This window comes from Cetorhinus maximus, chromosome 19, assembly GCF_964194155.1.
Source record: "Cetorhinus maximus chromosome 19, sCetMax3.hap1.1, whole genome shotgun sequence".
Classification (NCBI taxonomy): domain Eukaryota; kingdom Metazoa; phylum Chordata; class Chondrichthyes; order Lamniformes; family Cetorhinidae; genus Cetorhinus; species Cetorhinus maximus.
The window spans coordinates 12437367-12458159 of NC_135897.1; the positions used below are offsets into that span (position 1 = coordinate 12437367).

The 20793-nt window shown below is 40.7% G+C and overlaps 1 protein-coding gene across 5 annotated transcripts in view; it reads left to right on the top strand.

The window, feature by feature from the left end:
• Nucleotides 1–20793, top strand: part of farp2 (FERM, RhoGEF and pleckstrin domain protein 2) — a 188895-nt gene that overhangs the window by 93877 nt on the left and 74225 nt on the right. For 3 of the 5 annotated variants that reach the window (XR_013579581.1, XM_078563521.1, XM_078563522.1), the window contains exons 10-12: nucleotides 5824–5892; nucleotides 11410–11467; nucleotides 12209–12593. Coding sequence is in view for 4 of the 5 variants with exons in the window: in XM_078563521.1 (XP_078419647.1) it covers nucleotides 5824–5892; nucleotides 11410–11467; nucleotides 12209–12593 (512 nt within the window). In the remaining variant the exon portion in view is untranslated. The remainder of the gene's footprint in view (nucleotides 1–5823; nucleotides 5893–11409; nucleotides 11468–12208; nucleotides 12594–20793) is intronic. The other 2 variants (XM_078563524.1, XM_078563523.1) reach the window with 1 other exon arrangement.

A 20793-nucleotide genomic window follows, 5' to 3' on the forward strand; every position in this document is an offset into this window, starting at 1 on the left:
GATCAAAGCCAATTAGATACTTTTGAAGTCTCACCATTGCAATGTAGAAAAATACAGAAGCCCAGCAAGGTCCCACAAACAGCAATGAATTTAATTACCAGATAATGGTGATATTGGTATCAGAATAAATATTGGCCAAGACACCAAGGGAACTCCCATCTCCCTTCTCTGAATAGTGCTATGCGGTTCTGTTTTATGTCCACCTGAGAAGGCAGACAGTTGGTTTTATGTCTCGTCCCAAATGTGGAATCTCTATATCAATACACCGGTATTGCACTGGAGTGAGAGCCTAGGTTATATTCTCAAGTCTTGAGTGAAAAACTTTCAAAATTCATTTGTTGGGCATGCGCAGCCTTCCCCAGGCAGCATTCAATTAATTTAATGCAATCACTGTGATCTGTACATCTTACAATCATAATCCAATCTCTAGCCAGATATCAATACAGATATTGATTTGTAAGAAATACTCTTTCACGGGATGTGTGCCTCAATGGTTAGGCCAGCACTTGTTGCCCATCCCTAATTGCCGCCATGAATCGCTGCAGTCCATGTGGGGTAGGATCACCCACAGTGTTGTTAGGAAGGGAGTTCTGGGATTTTGACTCAACGACAGTGAAGGAACTGCGATTGTGATTGCAGGTCAGGATGGTGTGTGGCTTGGAGGGGATTGGTAACATGTATAATGGTGTTGCATCAACACTGCCATTGCTGAATGCAAGAATCTTTGGTGTTGTTGCTGAGTACAGAAATTCAAGACTGTTGCTGGTGAATGAGAGTTATCAAAGAGCTGGCACAGCACAATGGGCCAAATGGTTACCTTCTCTGGATCCTGTATAATTCCACAACTGGAAAAACATTGGTTGCCTTACCGAATGCCAGAGTCATTGTTTGCCTTACCGACTGCACGAGTCATTGTTTGCCTTACCGACTGCACGAGTCATTGTTTGCCTTACCGACTGCACGAGTCATTGGTTGCCTTACCGCCTGCACGAGTCATTGGTTGTATTACCGACTGCACATAAGATCTTAAGGAATAGGAGCAGGAGTAGGCCATTTAGCCCATTGAACTTGCTCTGCCATTCAATAAGATCATGGCTGATCTGATTGTAGCCTTAACTCCACTTCCCTGCCTGTCCCCCATAACCCTTGGCTCCCTTGTGAATCAAAAATCTGTCCAACTCAGCCTTGAATATATTCAATGACCCAGCCTCTATTGCTCTCTATGGAAGATAATTCCAAAGACTAATGACCCTCAGAGAGGGTCCAGACCTCATTACAGCCGTGGTCCAAACATGGATAAAGGAGCTGAATTCAAGAAGCGAGATGAAAATCACTGCCCCCGAATCAAGGCAGCATTTGACTGAGTGTGGCACCGCGGAGCCCTAGCAAAATTAAGTTCATGGGAATCAAGGGGAAAACTCTGCACTGGTTGGAGCTATACCCAGCACAATGGAAGATAGCTGTCATCGTTTGAGGTCAATTGCATCTCAGTCCTGCTTTAGGAGTTCCTTAGGACATGTCCTCAGCCTGATTTGTCCTCAGTGACCTTCCCTCCATCATAAGATCAGACATTCTTTCTACTATAGGTGTTAAACTACCTCGATTACCCAGATTAGCTGCGTTTCGTTTTTTAGAAAAAGCCCTACATTGGCCATTTTCCAGTTCTTTGCCAATTATCCATACTTGATTGGGATTGTTTGATGATGATTGTAATGTTCAGCTCCATTCGAAACCGTAGGTCATGAAGCATGCCATATCTGCACGAAACAAAGCCAAGACAAAATTCAGAGTTGGGCTGATGAGTGGCAAGCAACTTTCTGCCACATAAGTGCCAGGTAATGACCAAGTCCCCATGACATTCAGTGGTATTACCATAACCGGGCCCTTTACCACTAGCATCCTGCAGTTACCATTGACCAGAGACTTAACTGGACTAACCACATAAATGCCATGCCTACTAGAGCAGTTGAAAGGCAGGGAATTATATGGCGAGTGGCTCATCTCCCAATTCCCCAAAGGCTCTGCACCACTTACATGTCACAAGTCAAGAGTACGACAGAATATCTATTTACCTGGGTGAGTGCAGCTGCGGCAACACTTGTGCTCAACACCATTCAGAGCAAAATAGCCTGCTTGATAATGCCTCATCCACCATTTTAAACATTCAGTCCGTCCCACACTACTGTTCCGTAGCTACAGTGTATTATATACAGGATGTTCGGCAGCAACTTTCCAAGGTGGCTTCAACAGCACCTCCGAAACCTGTGATCTCTACTATCGGGAAGGAGAAGGGCAGTTGGTGCTAGAAACACTGTCACTTCCAAGTTTACTTCCAAGTTTACCTCCAAGTCTGTCAGCATTTTGACTTAGACATATATCACTGATATAAATCACCATTCCTTCATGGTCGCTGGGTCAAGGTCCTGAACACCCAACCCAGCGTCATTGTGGGAGTGCTTTCACTGCAGACTGCAGTGGTTCACGGAGAAGGCCTCACTGTCACCTTCTCAAAGGCATGTTAGCCTTGCTGATGACTCCTACATCTCAATGTATTAAAATGGTTGTTTAAAGCTGAAGTCATTTTTCTCAGAAGATAATGTGTTACAACCACAGCTGATGGTAATGCTGATCAAGCCAGATCTCCAATTGAAATACGTCTCTTCTGATCATAATCTTTTTTTTGTATTGTAGAAATGAGGAGGGAAAGCTACTGGACTCAAAAGCACAGGACTCCAATGATAACTTTAAAAATTTTAAGAATTAAAATGTTTATTAGAGAAATAGAAAAGCAACTATGAAACTTAAGATACACAACTTAAGATAACACACAAGATACAAGATACACAGAAAAAATCCTACAAAACAACCCCCAAAATGCTTTATCAAAGGCATACAAAACTATCCTTTTGGCAACAGTTCTTAGAGATCCTTAACCATAAAATCCAGGAAATATTACCCAAACCAAGAAATGGCTTTCATTTTTAAACAGAAGTATGATCCACAACTTCCCAGAATAACTCCACACTGATGTGGTTTTCCAAAGTGAAATTTGAAACGAACTCTTTCTCAGGGCAACTATTCTCTTGGCCCAAAACTGAGTTGCTTTCTTCAATTAAGTGACTTTCATGGCTTTTCCAGCACACGTCCCACACACAGGAGATGGCCTTCAGTGGGACTTCACCCACAGCTACGGCTTCACCCAAACTTGCTACATCTGAAATCCTGCTTTTCACCCCTTTCGAAGATGACCATTGTTTTCAAATATCTCTTTGAAAACTTAGTTTCCCAAATATTAAAACCTTGCATGACCCTATTTCACTACTATTTTGGGTCAGTAAAATTTTAAAACGCCTGCTTCTGTTTATTCGCAAATCTCCTGTCAAATACAAACGTTCTGTTACCTCTGAGACTACTTTGAAATGTAACAGCTACAAACCAATTTCAACACTTAATCCCAAATGCAAATTTTAAATCTACTCTGTTTACTTTTCAATTAAACCCCCCCCCCCATAAAGCCTCATTACAAATGCAGGAAGAAAGCACCTTTACTCTTTCATCCCTTACTTTCTACAGACAATCCGGCTCCAACAACCTCACCTCTGACTAACCCTGGACACACACTGACACGCAGTTTTACGCTTACCTACATAGAATACATAAATATAAAAATATACACATATAATCACAAATGCCAGTTGCCAAATGAATGAACTGAAGGTCAAAACAGATTGCATTACTTATGTATGTTCAAAGTTGCTTGTTCACGCCAGCCCTTAGAACAGTAGCGGCCTAAAATTAATAAGATGTGCAACCTGCATGTAAGGAATACAGTATCAAGTTCATTAATCAGGGTGGGAGGGGGAACAGTATATGATGCAGTGGGTTACACACTGTTCTCTTGCCTCAGGTTACCTGGGTTAAATCCCAGAGTGATTGCTGGATGTAAGGCTATAAATGAAAATTGAAATTAGCCAGACTTAGACTTAGTTCACTCCCTAGTTAGGATTGGCCCAGCATAAAACAATTGACACTGAAATGGCAATTTTGTTTTAGCTGGACTACACAAAGATACTCTTTTGCAGTTGGAGTTGTAGAACAGGGGTTTTGCTATACTTAACCCAGGAATGTGAATACTGCGTGCTTGAAGCAGGGAATGTCACCAAATCATATAGGCAAAAACTATTAAGATTAAATTTATTGGTTTATTAAAACACAAAGTGCTGGAAATACTCAGCAGGTTAGGTAGTATCAGTTGAGAGAGAGGCAGAGTTAACTTTTCAGTTCCATCACCTTTCATCAGAACAGCCTTGCAAATTCTTAGGGTAGGATTTTTACTTTGTCGGGCGGGCACAGTGGACAGGCCTGGGAGCGGTTGTGAAGCCGACCGCCACCCGTGATTGGGCCCTGACATCGATTTCACACTGGCTGGCCAATTAACGGTCAGCCAGCGTGAATCACGTGCTGCAATGCTGAGTGCTGCCAGGGTGGGGGTGGGAGGAGGGCAAGCGCGGAGGTTTGCACGTGCGCACAATGCAAGCTCCCTGAGGCACTGAGCTGCCTCAGGGAGCTGAAGATATTTCAAATCAAGAATAAAGAATTTACAAATGTTAAAAACGTCTCCTCATGTGACTCTGTCGCGTGAGCGGGGTTATGTTATAAATTATATTTCAAAATTTTAATTTTATCTTTGAATCCTGTTGGAAACCTCATCCTGCCCGTGGATGAGGTTTCATTAAAAAATCCAAAGGCCGCTTGGCCTTTTCACCTGCCTGCCAACAGGGCGAAATATCACGTGATGACGTCGGTACGCTTGCCCAACGTCGTCGTGCGTCATTTTACGCTCGAGTGGGTCAGGCGCGTGCCTGCTCGCTTGCCGAAAAATTCAGCCCTTGCTGTTCAAGTATTTATCCAGTTCCCATTTGAAAGTTAATGTTGAATCCGCTGCCAACACTCTTTCAAGCAGAACATTCCAGACCGTATTAATTCACTGCATAAAAATAATTTTGCATCTTTCCTCCCAGTCCCTTCTCACATTGCCAATTATCTTAAACCTGTGCTGTCCTAATTTCTCCCCATACACTCCATCAAAAACCCTCAATTTTGAACATAATTTTTGTTAAATAATCCCAGTGTTTAAATAAAGGATGGGATATTCTGAAGCAGAACGTTTCCACTTGTCGAAGGTCTGGAATGAGGGATCTTAGATGCAAAAGATTTGAAACAGAGAGTAGGAGAAACCTCTTCAGAGCTACGAAGTTGTGGAATTCACTTCTGGATTGATTTTTGAGGCAGAAACTATGTCAGCATTCAAGATAAGATTGAAGAGGCGGATGATGGAAAAGGGGATGAAAGGATATGAGAACAAGGCATGCTATATGCAATTAAACCTGTTTACTGACATGGAAGGTAAATGCCAGCAGAGACTCAGCTGATTTGGCAGTTTCCATGTTGTGCTTCTGTTACTGTAATAATCATTGCCATTCCTGGTCACAAATAATATTGATCCCATTGAATCTATAGATGTGAGAGAAAAACCATCAATGATGCTATGTCCATATGTGAGAAGGGCGTTTCATAATTTTTATTGTTTTAATGCACATTTAATTACATTTTATGTTGGAATGGGCAGTGCAGATCCTGGCCCCTCTTATACTTTCAGCAATGCATTTAAGATCAGGGATTTGTCATTCTACAGTCATACCTTGGCCATTCATGGCAAAGTGCTTTAGACTGTCAGTGTTCTGAACCATGGTAACATATTGAACCTGAATTCTAGTGTTGAAATAAGTGGCTATTGTTAATCTTCTCCATTTTCCTCCACAGTGGGAGGACACAGAAGCAGCTCGTTGACTACATGCGAGAGAGTGTGATTAAGACTACTCCTTATCAGAGGTATTTTGTGTTTATATTTGAAAGGTTGCATTGATTTATTGCTTGTCTATCTCCCGTTTAGACGCGAGGATAATATTTCTATTAAAGTCGAGTTCCTTGATATGTAAACATTTACTAAAAGTTTTTGTAAGAATTTAGTTAAAGTTTTGTCTAGACAGTGGTATTAGGACTCATATTAGGGCTGATATTCTACGCATTTTACAGCAGGAGCTGACCAAATTCCTACCTGGTAAAACTAGTGCCCCTCCAACCTCTTGTCTCATTATCTCTAAGCCAATGAAGTATGAATCGCAGCCCTTGTTGATTCCTCCAGTTTTCTTGGTATTTCCACTGCTTAGTTCCAGCTCATCACACACTATCTTTCGTCTCAGTGGCAATTAGGAAGGGGCAGCAAATGCTGGCCTTGCCAGTGACATGCCATGAAAGAATAAAAAAAGCATTTGTTGCTTCTCAGCCCAACTTTCTAATCTTCCTGACTGCCTTTTTGTTTTGGTCATGTGTTCCCTGATTGCGATCCCTCCTGATCTAGATTTCTGTCATCGGTGAACTTAGACAACTTTGTTTCTCCTCCACATCTAAGTAATTTGTGTACATTACAAACAAAATAACATTTAAACAACAACAAAAATAATCCCACCAGTGATCACTGAGACATGGGGCACCCACTTGCCATCTCCTCCTTTACACTAGCACATTTAATCCATGCTCAGAAATTCTCTTGTTCCATTTGCTTCCCGCACACCCCCTCTACCCCCCACCACATTTCATCATGTCCACCCTGGTGACCAGTTTTTAAATGTTGACACTAAGAGGCTTTGCTCAAGTTCAGATAATTAACCTCCAGTCAGCTGTGTTTTCACCAGGCCCCTTACTTTTTTTCCCCATAAGATCATAACAATTTATAGTCTGGAGGGAAGAAAGACTATTCTTTCAAGATTTCATGTCGAGTTATTTGATCCACCCACCTCCATTTGTCTATCCCCTACTTTAGCACTACTACTTGGCTCCTAATTTGGAAGCTGAACAGTTCTCTAAGTCACTCCCCCATCTCCCCAATCAGTGCAGCTCCTACTGTGTCATCAACCTTTTCTGGGAGTCGGTCCCTGTTCACTGACTGGTGAGGGGGGTTGGGGGGCGAGATTTTAATCCTAGTCTCTAACCTTGCTGTAGGTTCCTGAATTTTGTATTTTTAGCTTCTTGTTCAATGCTCACTTTTGAGTAGCTTTCTTCTTTCATCATAATCAATAACTCTCATTATTTTAAAAGCCTCTCCCTCTCCTCCAGAGTTCCAGTGAATTTGCCTAGCATTGTCTTCATTACTTGAAGCTACGCTGCCACTTGCACATTTCTCCAAATAATCCAGGACTCCTTTGTTATGCCTAGTACTTGACCCTCTACTGCCTCAGTATTATGGTCGTGGGGCACCTTGGACAATCTTGGATCTTTAACTATGAACTTGTTCTTGCCAGTGTACCTTAATTAAATTTGAATCTTCATGTGAATTTGGTGAGAGTTATTTGACTTCTTTTCCACAAGCACTGGAGTTCCTGAAGAAAGAGTGATGGGAAATTTGCAGTTTTGAGAACACACTTAGACATTCATTTTAGCTGGGTGCACAGCTGGTGATTCTAATAAAGGAGTACAGTGTGCTTAAAAACTGACATAATGTTAGCCTTAATTAGCATGCACTTACTGCAATAACAAATGTACCCTATTAATCTCATTTCATGCACTATTGCCAGTCTTTTTGTGAATAGCTCCTATTTAAAACTACTCTATGATTTCCACAATCTTTTCACATGAGAATGAACTAAAGGTGCATCTTGACCAATTGAATAACCCTGTTAAATGTTGCTCTAGACTGCAATATTTGGCCAAGAGTGGAACATTCCGATCTTCTACCATTCTTGGTCCATTTTAAATATATTTTTCTCCTTTCTTTAATCTACCTTCTCCATGAAACACTCGCTGATGGAGAGTGCTGGTGGATGACATGTCCCTTTGCTATTGCTTGTACCATTAATGAGCTGGCTATGGGATGGCACATGAGAACACTAGGGTGAAGTAGGATGCCCCCTTCCTTGAATTGGAGTTCAGCAGTTGTTTGCTCCCACTGGGATAGCTGAGGTTGGAGGCATCTCACTCCTGAGCCAAACACACACACACACACACACACACCACTACCTGCTTCTGCCAGTTCCAAACCTGACCATGCATTTTACTGATAAACATTGAGCTTGTTTGTTTCAGAATTACCTGCAGTCAACCCTGAAAGGCTGTAGGCAGAGTTTTATCACAGTAGCTATAGTCTCTGATTCCAACTCAAGACTTTCTTACTCCACATTTCTTGACCATGTTGATTTCATGTGAGTAATGGGGCAATAGAGGGCAGGAGTGGAATTTTATTTATTTTTTTCGAGATGTGGGGTAACACTGGCAAGGCCAAGTTTATTGTTCGTCCCTAGTTGTAGCGAGGTGTTTGGCCTTCAACCTGAACTGCTGCAGACCTTGTGCTTTGTTCCCGTCATGGTATTCGATAGAGAATTCCAGAATATTGACCCAGTGATAAGTTTGGTGCAGTGGTTGACTTGCACTTGAGGATGAAAGGTGACCTTTTCAGTAATGAGACCAGCAAGGCACCAACTTGTGTTTTCTTTATATAGAAGAATAAAATTGATAATTCCTGCACCTTGTGTGTGACAGTTGCTATACAATTTCACAGTCGATGCAGCTTAAAAACCCTGGAGTTCTGGAAAGTGGGAAGTTTGACAAACCAATGCCTCCTTCACTGCTGCCTGAGACTAGAACTTGGAAGCAGGAGTGAATGGTGACTGGTAGCCTGCTCATGCCTGCCCCCTAGCCTGAACCTGCTCTAATTTCTCTCTGATAGACTTTGCAACAATTTTGTTAATATCACATTTCTGGAGACTCTGACCTCCTGCATATGTAGAGTTCAGTTTTTCCAGTGTGGCCTGGGACAGAAAAGGCAGTGGTTTCAGTAGGCCTCCTCTAGTGTTTCCCGATTTTTACCATTTAGAAGGTACTCTGTTCTGTCATTTCTTTTTAGGTCGAAAGTGGATGACTTCATATCTATCTACATTGAAATCCATTTGCACAATTTTGCCAAATCTTTTATATTGTTCGTAATCTATCTTTGCATCTGTAGTAAAGTTGGATATGTGGCACTCTATACCATTGTCTGAGTCATTAATAAATATGGTGGACAACTGAGGCCCTAATACAGATCCACTAGTCACGTCCTTCTAATTAAAATACCTGCCCTTTATCCTTACTCTTTGTCTCCTGCTACTCAGCTACTTTCCTAACCAGCTTGCTAATTTGCCTTCAGTTCCATGGACTTCAGTTTTAGCTAACAGCCTCTTATGAGGGATTTTATCTAATGCCTTTTGGAAGTCCATATAAATAAAACCCGTAGACATTCCCATGTCTTCTACTTCAGTCACCTATTCAGAAAAACTGGATTAATTAAACATAACCTATCCTTTACAAATCCATTTTAGCTCTGTCTGATGAGTTGGAAATTTTCAAGGTGTTCAGTCATTCTATCCTTAATCATAGACTAGAGTAATTTCTTGACATCTATGGTCTATAATTCCCTTGCCTTCTCTCACACCTTTCTTAAATAGGGGAATGATGTGCAATTTTCCAACCTAAAGGAACAGTTCCTAAATTGAGAGCACTTGGAAAATTATATTTAGGGCATCTGCAGTGCTCTCACCTACTTCCGCTAAAGCCCTAGGATGGAAACCATGGTCCTGGAGATTGATCATTATTTAGTGCTGTTATATTCCATGTGTTAATTTTAACCCCCTGTCCCTGATTCAGCATTAGTTTCTTTGGGATGCCTGACGTGACATCCCCCTCTTCCACTCTAAATACTGACACTAAGCACTTAATCAACATGCCCACCATTTCCTTATTTTCTTTTACAATATCACTATTATCAGTCATCAGTGAGCCTGCATTGCTCCTGACTATCATCTTTTTCCTAATATATTGGTTAAAAAAGAACTGTGTGTTGATTTTGGGTCTCTTTCAAGTTTCATTTCATACTCCCTTCTTGTAGATCTTACTGTCTGTTTTGTCGAATTTTGTGCATTGAATGTCTCCCAGTTGCCAGAATCTGCCACATGTCAAGTGGGGGCATCTGAGCAAACGAGTCCAACAGATAACAGGACTGATAGTTGGGCGAGTGGTCGTGTAATCTTGTTTGTGTTAATTTGTTCCTGTGTTTTGAGTATCATTTTATCTGAAGTCGAGCAAGGGAGTCTGCAAGAGAGTGTCGTAATATTTAGGGGTGTTTATGATTTACTACTTTAAGGGAGCTGCATGTCACCACCTGAAAGCATGAATTGCATTTTCTGGCTGCTTTCCTGGTCAAGCATTTTAAAAGGTCAATAGCTACTGCAGTGCTCTGCTAAGCTCACAGTGGGATAATGTCATTGTTTGGAGTCTTTATTCTTGCAATTCTGCATATCAAAGTTCTACTTTTCTGTATTACTTTATGACTTGCAGCTCCTTTTATGTGCATTATCTAGCTTCGTAAAATGTGTAGCTTAAGGAGTGTTTTCTTAAGCCTATTCTGTTTCAATTCACATCTTTGCTTTTGCTGTACCACACTGGAAGGCATGTTTGAGAATGTTTTGACTTGATTTTTAAAATTCAGCATTCTAATTGGTGTGGTGTAGTTGGGTATATTTTCAACTTTTTAAGAAAAGTTGCCTACTATATGAGTGAAATAATGCTTACACTTTGAGCTTAGACAATCAGTTAATTCCACTTTCCTCTATAAAGCCAACATCATCACCTGTGAATGATCCGTAGCACACTTTTCCTGAGCCAGATGCCAGTTGTTCTCGCCACCTTTTGCCCCTCTACCAACTCAGAGGTAGTTGTTGCTATCCTCGAAATGTGGCTATTGCTGCAAGTTTCCCTGAGATTATTTCCACTATTCATAGGATGGCTGCCACCCTAGTGAAAAATAAGTGTCTCCCTCCTGCCTTTACTGCTTTGAACTTCAGTTCACCATAATATGTCAGTTTAGAAATGCCATTCTTATTTATTGACCTCGGATTTAGAGTTTGAAGCTGATTGAAAATGATGGTTTATGGTAGCAGATTAGACGTCAAAAATTAGTTCGAATTATATATGTTATCTTTATATAAAAAAAATCCCCAAACATGATTTGACTGTAACCTCCTTGGGCTTTAGACAACCATTTAGAAACAAGGTTTTGACTTCTATTTGCCTAAGTTGAATGCCTCAATTCGAAATTTCAAACTTTAATACATGATGTTGGAAGCAAATGAGTGTGAACACGGTATTTTCTTTTCTGCTCTTTGTGTTTGTGCTGCACTTCATCTGTCTACCTTGCCTGTGCTTTCTCCTAGCATTGCATACTTGCCTGTTGCACTCTGAGTGTTTGTTCAAAGACTCGATCTGTCTGGTGCAGGGTTTTCTTCCTCACATTCTTACTAAATACTCTCTGTTCTTCAGGCGGCACAGCAGAGCACGAGTCTCAGCTCGGACTTTGAGCGCAGACGTGCCAAAACAGGTTAGTCCTGCGGCACTTTAACATTGGTGTGTGATGTCTCATTGACGGAGTGCTTACCAAACCTGATGTTTCATATTTAGTACCTGATAATCTGTATTGTTCTATTTACCGCTTCCACCCTTCTCATGGAGCTTGCCACTCAGAAGGCAGACACAGTTGACAGTAGACTGGTACATAATTGCTGTCAGTGCTGTTCTGCATCAGCAAGGCAAGTGAATGTCCCAAATGACAAGCTTATACCTGGTAATTCCTCCCTTTTCCCAGCCCTCATCCCTTCCATGTGGCAATCCGTCCGGCCTCCTGGCTTGGAAACTGGCAGGATTCATACAGTTGAGGCAATGGGGTTCAGTAAGAGTTAATCCTGGAATTGAAACCTCTGATCTTCCAGTTTTGGAGTTGTATTACATTAGGATAACACAATGTTAACCTCATGTAGCTTTGTTGCATACTTCAAAGATATTCTACATATCTACTGTATAGTTTTGGGTGTCATGAAGTTTTGACTAATTTAATAAAATTTCCCCTTGCCATTTATCATAGCCAGGTAATATAAGGAAACAGTATATATCGGGCCGGTTTGTGCATTAAACAAAGTGCTGAAATGAGAAGTAGAAAGAATGATTTGTAATGGAAAGGATGATTTGTTAAATCAAGTGACAATATGCTAATGCATTGTCCAAAAATTGATTGCAGTATTCAAATGTGGCTGTTGGTTCTATTTTGTTTTCTTCTCCCCACTAGAGTTTATCGTTCACTGAAGGTGTAGAGGTCCCAGGCTCTCTTTCCTCAGCTGCTGTTTGCTTTCAATCCATCCAATCTGCACATAGGACTGTTGCTGACAGTCGGCCCATTCACCCCAATAACAGCACCGTCCTCCTCGTCAGCAAGCACTCTGCTCAGAGAACCCCATCAGAAGTGAAGAGGAGTGCAACGTTGGATGAGACATGGAAGACTTCTAATCAGCCCTCTCCGATCTCCTTGCAAGGTTCTGTTGCTGAAGCTGCAGGCAGCTGCAGTCGCTCCTCCTCGGGTTGTGATGAGCATAGTGGTTTAACTAGAGAAGACAGTGTTAGTGACGGGAGGCTCCCTCTGAGAAATGACAATGATGAGGATGACTATACCACAGGTATATTTATTACTGAGAATGAGTTCAATGTTAGCCAGCTTCGGGGAAGGGCAATGCCAATTTTCACATTGACAAACGCTCAGTTGCAATTCACAGAAGAGTTCATTGATGATGACCCTGCTGAGATTTCCTTTTTTGCTGGCGGGTCAGAGGCATTTTCACCATGTTACCATGGACTAGGGCGTGGCACTAAGGGCTCTACTGTTTATAGTCAACCAGACGGTCCACCAGTGACGAACTCCAGCTTGGCAAAGCTAAGCGGTGGACAAAGCCCAAGTAAATATGTCAATGATAATATGGAGCTGGGTTCAGATTATGACCTTGAATTTGAGGGTGGGAGTGATCTCAATGGTAACGGCCAACCAATAGACACAACTGACCTCTTTGAGATGAAGGTGCAAGCCAATCGGTTGCATGGGTGCTATAGCAAATCAGAAACAAGTTCTCTACTAAACAACCAGTCGGAGAGCAGCTCATTGACCAATCTTGGGTTAAATGGCCTATCTGAAACAGCATTGTTCAGGAAGGCCAACTCAGGCAATCAATCTGAAGCCAGTTCCATGGTTAATTTTCCCACGTATTCTGTGCGCTCTGAGTCCAGCTCTGCATTTCAGTTTGGTGACATGATTGACCAACTTGAGCAGCTGAGTTACCCCCCCACCACCACAGAAGATTCAACCAGTAGTGGATCTGGGTCATGGGACTCGGATAGTGGTGTCCCCCTTGATGGTAATTTCTTTTACAGTAACCCATTTGCCCAAGTCACAGCCAATAATTTCACATTTAGCTTCAAGGGTGAGGTTAATGGCTGTGCACATGGAGAGCGGGAGGAAAGGAGTAGCCTGAATTAAACTGTGCCTTTACACAGGTGCACCTTCGTGCATTGCAGGGTAATGATTTTTGTGCATTAGTGACTTGGAGCCAAACACTAATTTCACTTTAGTGACCACTTTACTGTTGCATTTGATTCCTTGGTTTGATGACCATATAAAATCAAGAAAATATTATGCATTACATATACAGACAACCACCATGCTGTGCCAAAAAAGGTGGTGTTTAAATATGAACATTCCCAAAGTACTTTACAGTTCTTACCTAATTTTGGTTGTGGTAAGTTTTGGGCTGTTGGCCTAGCCTTTAACCAAAATCTATCTCAATGTGTTCTGTTGATGTAAGGTTTTAGCATCCAGCTCAGAGGTTTGTCCAATGCTATAGTCAAGTTGAGACCTGACACAATGAACTGATTGATTTAAACAAAAATCAAATCTAGTCCTGTGTGAATAAACATAGTTTTTTAAGTTGCCAACCAGCATTGGTACTAGCTGCACAGCTTTCTTTGTTAAAGCACAAGACACTCATAGCCTCAAAACTCTATTACAGTGAAATTGGCTCTGTCTGGATGTGTTGTGATGGTGGAACTTGGGGACAAAGAACTTTACAGATAGCATTGGAAGGTTGTGTAGAGTTGAGAAACTAAAATTAGAATCTATAAAACACTATCTTAATTGTGTAATACCATAACTGACTCAGACTTATAGTCACGATGACTAACTTTGTTCCTTTCTATGTCAGTTTTGTGGATCATTCCTACAAGTCTAGCACCATTTATGGGTTGTTTTCAGTATTGGGGTAATTAAGGTGAGAACACTAATATTTAGAAAACTTCCTTTAATGGAAATCTGAAGTAGCCAAGAAAATAAAGTTAAGCATTTTACAATATGTGAAGGCACATTGTGTGCTGTCGGGTCTTTCTCCTGACCATCTCTGCTGTCGATTTTGCCTGTTTAACATCAGATTAGAGAATGAGGCAAGATTTTCTTCAGTTAAGCACTAGGTTGAGGGAAGCAATTGTTTCTGCATCCCCCATCCCCACTCCGCATTCATCCATCCCAAAATAAATTCTTCTGTTTGCTTAGTTCCTTTCCCTGGCCACCTGCCTAGAATTGAGCTGGAAACCCTGCATTTCATCCATCACTAAGGCTATTTACTTACAGCTCTACAATGTGGCACAGTTCTGTTCCATCTCATTCTTTAGTGCTGGAAGCCTTATCTGTGCTTTCTTTCACCTCTGTTGTCTTTAGCCAATGTCCCCCCTATCTGCTTTCTGCCATCTGTGCTCCATAAACTTGTTCAAAATTCATCTATCTGTATCACGTCCTGTAGTGTTGGTGCTGCCAACCATTCACCCCTTCGCACTAACAAATTTAATTAAAAATTTTCTTCCAGAGCCTCTCAGTTCTAAACTCCTTCCAGTTTAAAGACCCCAAGTCTTCTTATCCACTGACCCTGGGTCTTTTATGGATCTGTTCCCCTTCCTTCATTCCATCATTGTTTACAGGTCTTTCAGGTGTCTCTGCCCTACTTTCTACATTTCTGTCTCTACATCTCTCTGCCTCTACTTCTCTCTGCATTTAAAAATTCTCTCAAAGTTTTCTCTCTCATTCAGCTTTTGGTCTTTAACCTCCCATCATGGCGCAGTGTAGATTCTGTTTTCTACATTAAGGGTACTTGTATAAATGCAAGTTTTGTTTTTTCTACTGTTGTCATAATTTACACCAAAATAACATGCCTAAAAAGTGTGATGCCTTGCCGAAAGCTGCTGTACAGGACTCTGCAATAAAGTATTAAAGCTTGAGATGCCTCATGTTTGTAGGCAGCTCCATAAATAATTCTAGACACCAGATAATTTTGGTTGTAGGCAGAACTATTTGAAAGCAGATTGGCATTTTCAGGGAGTAAGTAGTGATCAAAGATTAGGAATGCAGGGATTATTTCCCCTTGAAGACAATTCTGCTCTTCAGCATCACCTATAAGTGGCAAAAGCTAAATGTGAAGAGTTTTAGCACCATTACTCTTCCTCATTAAATGTTTGTCAAGGGTTGCAATCCCGGTCCCTATGGGCCATGAGGATCAATTTCACAAATTCTGCAACATGAAGTGATGGAATAGAAGTTGTAGACTGAGAGAAGCTTGCAGCATAGAAGGTGGCTGTTTGGCCCATTATCTACACCTGGAGATGTTTCCCCCCACCCACCCCTGGTAGTTGCCAAGTAGAAGATAGACAAGAGAGACATGGTAAGCAATGGAGATGACAGGTTTTCAAAAAAGAAGTTTTGTTTGATCTTTGAAACCTATCACTACCTTGCCACCATTTTTTTTTTGCGGTGGGGGACAAGGAAAAGAGAAGGAACATTACTGATATCTGGCTATATTTGCACCATTATAGCTATGCAGGCCCCCCAAGGAACATGGTGTAGGGATTCTGGCTGTAAAAGATCCCTGGCCCATATTATGAGTTTCATGGACTGAAGCAAATGTTTCTTGGTCACAGTTCGTCTTGTATCATAACAAATAACGATTGGCTGTTTCTGATATCTTACCTGTTGAATTATTCTTTCTTTGGGTGAAGTAGTTCTGCCCAATAACTTTAACATTTACTTCTCGCTCATTTCAATTATTTTTCTGATATTCCTATCTCTGATTTCTTTGACATTTTTGGAGTTTAACTTTTCATATTGTGTATGCTTCATGAGATCTGTTGTCAGCTACCTCACTAAACTATAAAGTTTAGGCTGCTACCATCTGTTTGCTCAGCTCAACCCTCTACATTTAGGATTAAACCTATTGTTTTTATTTGCACCCTGTACACTTTGCATGTACTTTTAAAACCACGTTGACTAAAACGGTACTGAAAATGTTGCCTTGTTAGGTTTTATTCCTTGGGAAAAGCTCCATTGTGAAGCACTTTAACCTTAAATTGACAATCCCGTGATTCCATAGTGTACTATGCAACTTTAAAGAATATGTTGATTGCCTTTAGATCAACCGTTTATTAATGACCAAAGCCAAAAAGCAAATAGCACTAAATCTGGGCAAAGTACTTGTTGGGTTACCTTCTCACTAATGCTCACTACCAGTACCAGTGAAACACCAACTAGCAATCTTCACTGGGACTCTGTGCAAATGCATAGAGGAGGCAAACTACTGGCAGTGTGCTCAGTAGCCAAGAGCCAAAGGCATAGACTTGGAGTTGGTGGGCACAAAGCTAGGACACATGTTTTTAATGGTTGGATGTGATTTGTTTGGTTGGGTCTGTTGATATTTATGTGGAGGTCAGGAGGTTAAGCATTTTGATAGAATAGTGAAGGCTGATGATTCAGTCAGTAGGAGTACATCAGTTAGAGTGAAGGATCAGTGGTGAACTTGGCATTTGGTGCCTTTACAGACAATTCTGTTCAGAATTCAGAAGTATATCTACCAGCTCAAGATATCTTAAAATCAATTCTAGAATTGTGCTATAAGCTAATGTCTAGTCAAGGAAATTGAGAATAAGGGAGAGAAAAAGAGTTTCTCATTTATGGACCAGAGATACCAATCAGCCATGATCTAGCGAAATGTCAGAAGAGACTCAAGGGGCTGAATGGCCTGCTCCTGTTCCTATGTTTTCCATTTTTATTTGTCTTCCAGCTAAGTGTTTTATTTTAATTGTATCTGAGTGTGAGAGGAGAGATTTCAGTTTACTCATTCCAGATCAAGTAAGTTGATGAATAATGAGGATATAAGCTGGAATAAATTGAAGTATCTGCTGAAAATTGACATCCACATGTCGAGCTTTTCAATACTGCTTTGGACCTGTTGTGCTTGTGCCATAGGAGTTGTTTTAATGGATGGGTTATCTATAAAGGATGATACAGAGTATTGTGATTGCAGATGTCACTGACAGGGATGTTGGCTGGTGATAGGCAGTAGGTGATTGGAGAGCCATTCTGTTTCCCCCCATCTCTCCTCTTGCTCCCTATCTCTGCTAACCAAATCCTTCCCTTCCTAAAATGCCAAATCCTATGCCTTCACTTTGTCCACGTTCAAGATTCTGAAAGCTCCTCAAGAATGTGCATCTTGGTTGTGGCTTGCAACATCTTTGATTTTTAATTGTTGAACCAACACGCCCTTTGTTTTGTGTGTTCCTCAAAGTGCCTAGGGTCTAGCTAGGTGGTAGGACCTGTACAGTGCACGTGCAGAATGTGATGGCGAGTTGTGTATTAAATGCTTCTTATTTGTTGCGTCTGTATTTGTAATTTTAACTAAATTTCTATATGAAACTGCTAACCCAAGGCCCCAAATGCCAAATACCAATTGGGTATATTGAAATAATGTATGTAATATTGTTATATTTTATTTTTTATGAAGTGCCCTAAATCTAGATGGTTTCTCATTCTCATTATTGTCATTGGACTGGGGTAAAAGAAAAATAATTCTATTATTGATTTTGTTTTTACTTTATCACTTTAATTATGACTAACTAATATTTGATACAGGGCTTGAATTAAACTTCAGTTCCTCACTTACGGATTCTATTATTTTGCTAGTACCTGTTCACCAGCTTGAACTCCAGTGACTGCTTTGAATATCATTCCATTGACTAAAACACAAAAGTCTTAAGTGAAAGATAAAAATTGTGAGGAACTTTATTGCAGGATTTGAAGATCACTGTACAGAAACAATGGCTGAATGGCAGTACTCAGCGTGGAGTTCAGGAGGCTGACTTTGTGTTAGTGGCTGGCAGAATTGGAAGCTGCTTGTGCTCAACTAGAGTAACGTTAAATTCAAGCCCTGTGTTCAATGGCTGTCCATATTCACTCCACATTTGGCGTCTGGTCTGTATAAAAGCCGCTGGCTGAAGTTACTGTATGAATTGTTGCTAATTGGAGCTATGGGCTGGAGGTACTAAGTGAATCTGATCTTAAATAAAAATATTTTTTACTCACATTTGCTTTTTTTTAATTAAAAAATGCTGTTCATTTTGATTTGTATATGACTAACTTGAAGTTGTATGGTGTGTTGACATTTCATGTAAGAGGAAAAGGGCAGGATAGCTGATATTACCTCACCAGTTGGGGTTGGGATTGAGGAGAGGGGCAGGTTAGATCAGAGAGAATGGGACTAGCGCATTGCCATGCGCAGGACAAGGCTGATTCCAAACCTGTCTGGAAGGTTGGAGGGAGGACTTGAAGAGAGCGAAGAGTAAGGAGAGCAGGTGTGGCTCCATGGATTGCCTGAGGGATGAGGAATAATGGGTTTGATTCAAAGGCTGATTTTTTTAAAAAAGGAAGAAGGTGGTAACCTACACAATTCTTGGACTCCTGGAATATTCCATGTTTAATAATGGACACAAGGCAGAAGAGGATTATTGCTTTGGGCTCATGATTTGTAACCCTTGTCTTATGCCATATTGTAGTGTGATCTTTTCATCAACGTGGCCACCCAGCATCTAATTATGGAGTCTTTAACATACTGTACACTTTTTGAGTGTTACTTTGTTTGTGTTCTGTGCCATCATTGATATTGGACATGGGTCTTGTGTCTGGTATTTTAGATGATACTGTGTTTGGGACCTGGTCTTGGAGGCTATGTGGCTGGGACCTTTAGCAAATGCTTTCAGTCAAGAAGTTGATCGAGGGAAGTGCCATTAAGCAGAAGTAATGCAAGAGTATTTGGAACAGAGGAGAGCAGGTGAAGATGTAGAAAGATTTGGTCAGTAACGGTAACTAGTTAATCAGTTGATCTCATCATTAATATAAAGTAGAACACCTTTTACTGGAAGAAAATAGATGCCAGCTGTCGATTACTTTTCTTGTGCTGTGCCAGAACTTGGTTTCATTGGCCATTGCTACAGGGTGACTGAGACCAGACTTTATGTTGTTGTGAACCTTGAGACCTAGTGCCCCTAATTTACAATTTACTTGTCTTGCTGGTGAGAATATTGGTCACTGATAATAGAATTGCAACAGGTTTACAATATAATGTTTGTGAAAAAGCTCAGATTCCATTGAACAATAACTGGTTGTGTGAGCGCATCACAGATTGGTGCAATGAGGGGTGTTGGTAATTTGTGTAATTTTATATAAAAACAATAAACAAGACATAAATAACTGTTTGCTGCTTTACTGATTGTGTTTTTTATATACATAATTTACTTTGCCATTTGTGTTTTTCCCTTTCTCAGCTGATGTTTGTACTCCTCATTTCTGCTGAAGTTAAATGAGAATTATAATCCACAACAGGAAGGGCTAGTGGCCCAAAGAATTTTTCTTCCCCACACATCTGTCATTGCAGCAAGGTTTATGCCATAAATCCTCCTTTGTAGGTGCCTAAACTACCATTTCAGAAGTTCCCATGCCATTTGTTTTGGAGTAGTTTTCGGTGGGCTCCTGAAACCACTGTCTTGACAAGTAATATCAAGTAAAGTTGTTAAACTTGATTCCCTTTTCTCTTGCATTCATCCTGATTACAGGGTCTATAGTAAAGTTACTTTTCCCTGTTCTTGTGCAGCGGTTACTAGCTTTTAATGTTTAAAGTGATCGATGTGAATGATTTTGGTGTTGGTATAAATAACCTGTAATCCTGTGCCAAGCTTCACCTGGTATTCAGGTAAGCAATACGTATTAAATACAGCTTAGAGGTAATGCCCTTATGCACTATTTGTGCTTTGCAACAAACCAGTCTTACTGGTTAAGGTTGTTGATATTTTATATATTATTTCAAATCCAAGCTTGTGAGCACGACTGAGGCTGTCAGCTATTACAAGTTTAACCATTTGAATTATTATTTTCTATCTAGATTACTTTCCCTTGACCATTCTTTTCTTTTAAATCTGTATGCTTAGATGAAATTTAAAGAACAGCCTGGATATAACTTTTTGGAAAGCAGCATTATTTGAAGAATAAGCAAAGGAATTTCCCTGGTACCTAGGCCAAACCTTTATCCCTAAATCAAAAGCAGATGATCATGTCATTTATTTCATTGCTGTTTGTGGAGCTTCTTGTGTGTAAATTGCCCAACAACAGACCCTACACTTCAAAGCTACTTCATTGACTGTGAAAAGCTTTGGCATGTGAAAAGCACTGTGTAATTGCAAGCTATTTCTTTCACAAACATCTGTTCAAAACAAATTGACAGTTGTTGGTTGCTTCCTTTGGACTGGGCAATCTCCAGCTCAGCAAATGTATTTAAAGTAAAGAACAGTTTTCTTTTAAGCTGTGTAATAATCTTTAATTTCCTTTTGCTGTCAAGTGCTGGGGAATGGCCGAAGGCCCTGGGTATTGGTCTTATATTAGCAGTTATACACAGTTCTTACAGTGCTGTATCACACTGTACAGCCTGGGCTGAGGATGTGACTGTTGACTACCTTTTCAATAAAGGC